This window comes from Dunckerocampus dactyliophorus, chromosome 13 (genome assembly GCF_027744805.1).
Source record: "Dunckerocampus dactyliophorus isolate RoL2022-P2 chromosome 13, RoL_Ddac_1.1, whole genome shotgun sequence".
Taxonomy (NCBI): domain Eukaryota; kingdom Metazoa; phylum Chordata; class Actinopteri; order Syngnathiformes; family Syngnathidae; genus Dunckerocampus; species Dunckerocampus dactyliophorus.
In genome coordinates this window covers 29,086,222-29,095,294 of record NC_072831.1, presented here as the reverse complement: position 1 = coordinate 29,095,294, position 9,073 = coordinate 29,086,222, and the positions used below count along the sequence as shown (strand labels likewise).

Sequence of the window (9,073 nt, the reverse complement as noted above, 5' to 3'; positions counted from 1 at the left end):
CACAGAAATGTTTGGTGAAAAAACAACTCGGAAGTTGAACAAAAGGTTATTAGCATATTGCCGAATGTGATTAAAGTGATAAAAATACAGACATTGGTTCAAATTTTTGTGAAAAATAAGTCTCAAAAGTCACATAGATTGTTGCTAGCACATCGCATGCAGGTTTTCAAATTACAAATTGTACGACCTCACGGGTGCGTTTCAATGCATAGACAAGCAAGTGAAAATGCCCATGAAGTCGTCAAATATGGAGTTCAACAGACATTTTGTGGAAAAATAGGCCTCAAAATTAGGAGAAAAAGCTACCAGCATATTATCAAACGCCCTGAAACACAGTTTGGTGGAAATTTTCAGGAAAAATACGCCTCAAAAGTCACATAAAATGTTGCTCGCATATCGTGCGGAAGTTTTTCAAATGATGAACTTTACAAGCCCACGGGTGCGCTCGAATGCACAGACAAGACAGTCAAAATGCCCATTTTTTGATGAAAATACAACTCCTAAGTTATATCGAAAGTTATTAGCACATTGTTGAACGCCCCTCAAATCACGGAGTACAAAACTGACCAACATTTTTGGGAAAAAAACACGTCAAAAGTTGCACAGAAAGTTATTACCACCTTGCCCAATGCCCTTAAAGTCATACAAATGCAGAACTCTGTCACAATTTTCCAGAAAAAAACACCTCAACAGTTGCATAAAACATTGCTAGCACATTGACTGAATATTCCGAATTGTAGGAGCTTGCGGGTGCGCTCGAATGCACAGACAGGGAAGTGGAATGCCCTGTGAGCCATAAACTATGGGGTTTAACTGAAATCCCCGGTACAAAATAGGCCTCAAAAGATGCATTGAAAGTTCTTTGCAGGTTAAAAGTCGACTAATTTCATTTTGTCAGCATCACCTGTTGTCAACGGTGGTTTGATTTGGTCTTACCACACATAGAATGACAAACTGTGCCAGAGTTTAACTCTGGAACAGATGATTTCTACTTGCATGGAGGGCGGTAGAAGGGGTTGGGAAGGAGTTAATAACCGCTACCCTGGATTGACTTGGAAAGTCCCAGCAATGATGTTAGCAGTCCAGCAATTAGGAGTAAATTAATGACAGAGCAGGCAGTGGATGGGAGGATAAAGCACCGCGGCTCCAATGAGTAAACAACAGCTAAAGCCATCATAAATAATTTATCATGTCTGTTTTTTAACGCTTTACTCACTTCAACGTTGCTCGGCTTGAAGCTCGGAAGAAACAAGCACGGCTGCAGAGCAACAAAAAAAAAAAGAAAAGAAAAGAGGAAGAAGAAGAAAAAGAGGGGAGGGAGAAAAGTTCACAAAGTTGACGCCCAGCGTGGAGGCTCCTCCTGCTGGAGGATTATAAGGCAAATGTCGGGGCGGGACAGAACCACTGGGGGAGTTCTGCAGAGGGGTCACAAACACACAAGAAGGATCCGCAAAGCACGCACTGCAGCACGGCAGTCAACTTCCAAACAAGCCCGCCGGTTTGGTTGTTGTTGTTTTTTTCTTCTTCCCCCCGCCCCCCACCCGGAGCAACTTTTTGTCGCTGCAATCATGAGCACGGCTGTGGTGTCGCCTTTTTTCGACTTTGAAACGATGAACAAGGTAACTTTGTCTCTTTTTTAATGTTTTCGTTGCTGGGTTAGCTGCTAGCTAGCACGGCTAGCTTGTGTGGAGGAATGATGCGCACGGCGGCCCTCGTTGTGATTTATTTCGCCTCCGGTTCCACTCACTGTTTTTTACCATAACTTTCTCTTTCTGTGTATACTTTGACGGCGTTGTCGAGGCAGGAAAGCCTCTTTTAACGTGTTTTCCAAATGTTAGCTAACGTTGAGAGTGCAGGCTAGTTGACTTGTTTGTGTGCGCCACTTTTTTGTTGTTTAACACTGATCCCAAATCAGCCACATGCTCGCTAATCATTCACCAGATTTGTCTGGCATTAACCCTCCTTGGACAGATTAGCTGTCTAATATTTCGTCCATTGACGCAACATCAACAACCCAAAAACGCCGATTTTAGTTTCCCTCCAAATTCCCCGCAGCTGCTTATTAGTTGTTTTGTTGTAAAAGTGCATCAAGAGCCAGATGGATGCCACTTTGGTTATCTTTCGAGCGATGCAGCCTCCTTTTGTGGGCCCAGCGAGCAGATCCAGCGCCGGCCTCTCATGTGCTCCATTTTACTGAGCCAGCCGCACATTCCCGACCAGGGCAACCAGCCAAACCAGCTGCCACTCCGTTCTTTAGGCTTGCATCCGCTTGTCCGAGCCAGAAAAGACTTGTAATTATTTGCCTGTCTTTGCAGAACAACAAGCTGCTCAGCTACAACAGCAACCTGGGCGCCCCCCACCCCATGACGGTCCCCAACGTGGCCATTCCCAGCCCCGCCGGAGCCCTGCTGGACAGGAAGGCGGTGGGCTCTCCCTCGGTGGGAGGCGTGTACCAGCGGCGGCACTCGGTCAGCAGCACCAAGTTCAGCCAGAACCAGTTCCTCAACAGCCTGAAGGCGACCGAGCACTCGTCGTTCATCTCCGGGGCCAACAAGGAGAACCGCCTGCGGGACCGCTCCTTCTCCGAGACGGGCGAGCGGCTCCTCAACAAGTGCCTGGGGCCGGCCAGCCCCACAGGCAGCACGGGCAGCCAAGTGAACTCTAGTCGCTACAAGACGGAGCTGTGCCGGCCCTTTGAGGAGAACGGCGCCTGCAAATATGGCGACAAGTGCCAGTTTGCCCACGGCATCCACGAACTGCGCAGCCTCAGCCGCCACCCCAAGTACAAAACAGAGCTGTGCCGCACCTTCCACACAATCGGGTTCTGTCCTTACGGCCCCCGCTGCCACTTCATCCACAACGCAGAGGAGCGCCGCGGACCCCCCCTCAAGTCGTCGCCCAGCAGCAGCAGCAACTCCTCGTCCGGCGAGATGGAGCGTCCCCGCCTGCAGCACAGCTACAGCTTTGCCGGCTTCTCCAGCTCGGCGGGTCTCCGAGACAGCCCCACCTCGGTCACCCCGCCGCCCATGTTCTTCCCCGACGAGGTCCCCGACTGGCCCAGCAGTAACCCCTTCACCTACTCCAGCCAGGAGCTGGCCAACCTGTTTGGGCCTAGTCTGGGCACCGGCCCCACGGGCCCCGACGCCGGCAACCCCGCGCCCCCTTCCCCGACCAGCACGCCTTACTACTTCAGACCCATGTTGGAGTCCCCTCAGATGTTTGAGTCCCCGTCCAGCCCTCCGGACTCCCTCTCGGACCAGGAGGGCTACCAGAGCAGCTCCGGGGGCAGCCTGAGCGGCTCCGAGTCGCCCACGCTTGACACCACCCGCCGCCTGCCCATCTTCAGCCGCCTCTCCATCTCCGATGACTAGACGGCAATGCCTTATCTTTACACACCATTTCTTTTCTTTTTTTTGACACGAGGAGAACGGTGGCGCGTCCCCCTTTCTACCTCCCGCAGAGCCCCTCGCGGCCAGCGTCACTTCCTTGTCGGTGCTGCGAGGACGTAGCAGGTCGAGGGAAGCGTCTGCTAATCATTTCACCCCCGCCCCCTCCCGCTAATCTGCACACAGCCCGTTTATTTTGTCGTAGGAGCACCAGAAGTGTAGCCTGCCACGTGTCATAGTGCCAAAAACAAAAAGATGGACACAAAAAAATCATGACAATTGACGTTTCTTATTTGTGTTGCTGGTGTTTCCCAAGTGCCGCTTGTTTTGTTTTTTGAGTTCTTTTTCATAGTTTTTGCGCTTGAATGTGTAGCAGCACAAGTGGCCTTGGATAAAGGGGAGTGCATTGCACTATGCCCCCCCCCATCCCCCTTTCTTGGAGCGAGCGAGCCCGAGGATGCTCATAATCAGCCCCACCCCATCCCATCCCATCCCCCCCCTTCTTGGAGCGAGCGAGCCCGAGGATGCTCATCAGCTGCAGAGAACAAAAAGAAGAGCCTGTAAAGATATGAATAGTTTTTTTAAAGTCGGCGCAGGAGTAAAAAGTGCCTGGTTGGGGGGGCGGTTTGGCATGTTTCCGGGTGAATGGACTACTGTTTGTTTGCCCCCCCTCTCCCTCAAACAGTGTCTTATGTAATTTGTGATCTGGGTGAGTCTGCAGGAAGGACTTTGAACTGGAAGTTGGTCACCCCCACACCTTCCCCCCCTTCATCCTGTTGCTGGTCACTGGCTCTTTTTCTTTTTTTTCGGGAACTTACCTGTAAGTGGCCCCGCCCCCTTTCCCACCCACCCATCCTCACCTGTGACTTGACAAGGTTGGATCTCCAAGCTATTTTTGTTGTTGATGTTGTTGCCTCCCCTCTTTTTTTTGTTTTTTTGCTCTCTTCATTTGATAATGATTTTTTATTAATGTTATTATTACGGTTATTGTTGTTTAAAGAACTTTCCAGACAGAAGGTCTTTGCTTGTCACTGCTTATTTAACTTATCAGAACATATTTATTGGTGATCATATGCATTTTTTGTTTAATTTTTTTTGTATTTATCTGGATAATGAACAATAGAATATATTTTCTTTTATGTTAAATTATGATCTTCCATATTAATCTAAAGATTGTGAAGACATTTGTCAGTTTTCCTTTTTTGTTTTCTTCCCCCCCTCCACAGTTTAATATATTGTACCTTTTCGTTCCGCAACTACACTTTTTTTTTTTGTTGTCAAAATTAATTTAAAGCAAGAAACTGCGACAAAAAAAGCCGTTTTTTTTGATTATTTATTTCACTTCTTCGTTTGTGCTCCCTCGTAACTGCAATTTTTTTTTCTGCCCCCACCCTCCACCCCCACCACATGTGTTTCCAGCAGTAGCTAGTAGCTGCTATCGTGATATTCCAGTACTTTCTCCGCTCCTGGCCGGACCGTACAAGTAACTTGGCTGCTTTTAAGACCTTTGTCTTTGTTTTTGTTTCTGTTGTTCTTTGTTCCACCCAGTCTGCTGTGACCAAACGGAGGATAAGTTAGTTGGTGCACTTGCTTGGTGCCCCCCCCCCCCTTCATTCTTGATGATTAAAGTGCCTCTTTTGAATACATTCCAGGTAGCTAAGGCTTTTGGTGCCTTTTTATATTGGATGATGGAGGACTTCTTGCCCCCCACCCCCCAGTTTGCCTTCACACATTTGGAAGATGGGAGGGTGAGCAGATTTTTTTTTTCGACACAAAGAAAGTTACAAAAAAAAACTGAATGTATTTTTCCAGCCATGTTTGTTCACTACAGTCCTTTTCTGTGAGTTTATATGAAAGCCTGCCCCCGCCCCCCGCCCCTTTTGTAAGTATTGATTGCAGTTAAGTCAATAAACCCTGTATTTTTGGAAATGTTAAAACGCTGTGTGAGTCCAAAATACGTAAGATGCGACTTTTGTGTGTTTTGCTTGGTGGCGTCTGTTTTTCCTTTCTTTTGGTTTTTTTGGATGTTAACGCACGGGTGTCCAAAGTGGCCCGCAAGTGCAGCCCGCAACGCATTCTAAGAATAGCATTTCACACAAAAAATGAAAACTGCAAAAATGTACGAATAAGCAGTCATTTTACAAGAATAAAGTGGAAATATTAACGAGGAAATATTAAGCAAAGCTTTCACAAAATGATAAGGCGAAATATTTCAGCAGCGTAGCGTTGAAATATTAAAGACAAGAAGGTGTTATTTCCAAAAATAAGTAATATCCGAAACAAAGAATGAAGTTGTAATTTAGGGACCGTTACAACGGGAATAAAGTCAAAATATGTGAATGAGGTCATATTATGGGGAAAAATACAAAAGGAAAGTCAAAATACTTGGGGGAAATTTTTCAAGAATAAAGTAAAAAATATAAAGTTGAATTTTAACGAGAAAAAGTTACCATTTTACGAGAATGAACTCGTAAAAGATCAGGAAAAATGTCATTTTAGTAGCATAAAGTTGAAATATTAAAGGAAAAAGAATGTATTTAAGGAAAAGTTCTAACGGGAGTAAAGTCTTCATTTTACAAGAAGAAAGTTGCAATATTTGGAACATTTCAAACGGCAGACATTTTGCAAGCGGATTCATATGATGAGGACAAAAGTCAGTTTTAGGAGAACGAGCTGGTGAAACATCAGCAAGAGAAAGTTCCACTTGAAAGAAAAAAAGACATTTTTAAAAAATGTGCTTTTATCGTCATTTCTGGAAAATGAGGCTGGGGAAAGCGTATCATTTTATGGAAATAAACAGAATATGACGAAAAGAACATTTCCAAAAATAATTTAGGAAGCAAGTAGAAATATTTGGAAAATGAAAGACTTTTTCACCTCTGAGAAAACCTTCTTAGCATATCTTTACAAAATGTCAAAGTGGCAAAGTCGCACCCTTGCACTTTTCACCATGTGGCCGTCGCTGGACAACCGTTTGGACACCCCAACCCGAAAGCTTCCAACATCGCCTGTTGCCATAACGCAACATAACAGAACCCTTGATGTGGAACACATACATCAAGAAGATGTGGACCATGAGGATGTGCACCTGTGTGACGTTCAGTTAGTTACTTGGACACCTCGCCACGCAGGGAAAGGATGCACCGCCATGTTGGGTCACCTGAGTTTGGGAAACCCTGCCAAGGGAAATAATGGAAATAAAAATCATCAGTTCCAGGATCAGCGTGTGGCCGTTGTCAGGTAATGTTTTAAGTGTGAAAATAAACTTCAACACAAGCGTGAGTCGCAAGTGTCTCGGTTCTACGGTTATCAGCCGACTCTTCCGACATTTTCCCCCGCAGTTGCGCCGCTTTTCAGGCTCCGTGGCGCGCACCCGAACATCCCGCGGGGGAGTTCCACCGTGGTCGTGGGCGATTGGCGAGCGCCGTCGAGGCGACTGACCCGGTGGCTGGTGAAGCCTCCGTGCTTGCGTAAAGTCTTCACGCTCTCTTCAAAGTATGGATCGGCCTCGGACTGTGCAGCCGTTGGAATCAACCCATCACAACCCATCAATGAAGCCAGTGGATTTAGTCCTGGTAAGCGGGGGGGTAAACAGTGGCATTACTTCCTGGACGCTTCATTAGGTACACCTGAGATCCATACCACATCTTCATTCTGAAGTTCATATAATCATCAGCTTATTACGTGTATTATTGCGGCTCTTCTTCACGACATAGAAGGGTCAATATATTAGAAACGGCTGTCGGTGTGACCTCATGCAAAAGTGCACCTCCCTCCTTCCCTGGCTGGCTTCCGTGCGCGCGGGTTTCTGTTCCCTCAGATTGGCCAAAGGAGCCGGAACAGGAGCTCCTCTTCCCGTCACACAATGGAGGGTGCTGACCCGTCACAGCTGACCCATGAAGGCCTCCTTGTTGCTTGGTGGCAGTGAAGAGGGACACACACACACACACACACACACACACACACACACTCACCACGTGTGAAAAAGTGTTTGCCTCCTTCCTGATTTCTTCTTTTTTTGCATGTTTGTCACACGTCAATGTTTCAGGTAAATATCAGCCAATGATGAAACTTTTTATTATTAAGGGAGGGGAGAAAAAGGAAACCCGGAAGGGGGCAAACACTTTTTCACGCCCTTGGCGTCCTCTCAGTGAGCTTCATGAGGTCGTCACCTGAAATGGTTTTCACTTCACAGGTGTGCCTTGTACCCCTGCGACCCTAAAGAGGAGAAGCGGCATAGAAAATGGATGGATGGATGGAAGGTGTGCCTTGTCGGGGTTTGAGTGGAATTGGGATTTCTTGCCTTATTAATAGGGTCGGCACCATGGGGGTGTATTGTGTGCCCTGTACTGTGTATACCGCATATATATTGCAAAAGGGCGGTGTGAGAGGAGATTATGCTTGCAGGGCAATCCCTTTTTTTACTGTTCATGCGCTCATGGGGCAGTACAAGGCTTTTTAACACGCGCAGTTTCCTAGCCCTAACCCATTCACAAAACAATGCTGCAAACATGAGATGCTTGGAGGGCAGTTTGTTTTTTATATATACTGTATATAATATATATAATATATATAATACATATAATATGTATATGAATGTTACTACAGTAGACTCATGTTGCCCAAAAGAGATGCTGTGTCCGCCGTAGCTAAGGGTGAGCTAAGTATCACGAGATTTGGTCTTGAGGCGTGATCCAAGACGGCTGCGTAACGTAACTGCGTAACCGCACCCTAACCGAGCGGGTGAACGAACGCGAGCCGAGGCTTTCGGTCGTGTTCCGCGCTCTGTGAGAAAGGCTTGTGCCACCCACCTGCTTCCCACTGGCCGCTCCGGGGCTCGAACGCGGCGCCTTCGGAATGGGAGACGAGACGAGAGACTGTTGGGCAAAAGCCAGGACTGCCAACCCAGCTCTGAAGCCTGAGGGAGTGAGGTTTGCCAACGTACACTGGCTGCCATGCGTTGCACTTAGCTGTAGATGACCACAGTGTACCCCACTGGGTACCCCCCAGTTGTTTATGACATTCTCACAGCCTATAATAATAATAATAATAATAATAATAATAATAATAATAATAATAATAATAATGTCAGTGGCAATCAAACTGTCTTCATTTGATCAAAGTTTTGGCTCCTGGCGACAGTTCAAGTCCTTTTATGCGTGTTCAAGCTCCTTAATGGTAGGAAATGTTATTAATGACCCGTGAAAGTGCTTCTTTGTGAAGAAGCACAAAAAAGCAAGCAGGACATGAGGGCTGTTTCCTGTTTGTGCGGTGCACCTTGACACCAGGAAGTGGCTTCGTCAGCCTTCTATCTGACGGAGGTCTGCTCTGTGATGAGTGTCAAAAAACAACTTCCGTGACTTCTTCCTGTGGCGTTCCAACGTGGAAATGGAAGAATGCGGACGGCGTGAGGCTGTGGTGCTGCTGGTCCTCCAGCAAAAGCTGCAGCAGGTGCGGCCTTCAGTGTGTCATTCACCTTTTAACCGCACGCACTCCGGCGAGAGAATGTGCGGCGGCGTGTACACTTTGTAATTGTGCTATCAGCCGCAGCTTTAGCGCTTTGTGAGCAGGGACTGCTAACTGGGCTATTTCCCTTATCTCCACTCCCAGCTGAGCTGCACGCCTGCCTGCATGCATGCATGCATGCGAACGTGCGTGTGTTCATACCGCCGCCGTGACAGGTGCGT

At 47.2% G+C, this 9,073-nt stretch overlaps 1 protein-coding gene across 1 annotated transcript; it reads left to right on the top strand.

Annotated features, from left to right (window-relative positions):
- Nucleotides 1-1,113: 1,113 nt before the first annotated feature.
- zfp36l1a (zinc finger protein 36, C3H type-like 1a) lies at nucleotides 1,114-5,323 on the top strand. The gene is made up of 2 exons (XM_054796109.1): nucleotides 1,114-1,619; nucleotides 2,316-5,323. The coding sequence occupies exons 1-2, from the start codon at nucleotides 1,383-1,385 to the stop codon at nucleotides 3,369-3,371; spliced, it is 1,293 nt and encodes a 430-aa protein (XP_054652084.1). The 5' UTR covers nucleotides 1,114-1,382; the 3' UTR covers nucleotides 3,372-5,323.
- The last annotated feature ends 3,750 nt before the right edge of the window (nucleotides 5,324-9,073 follow it).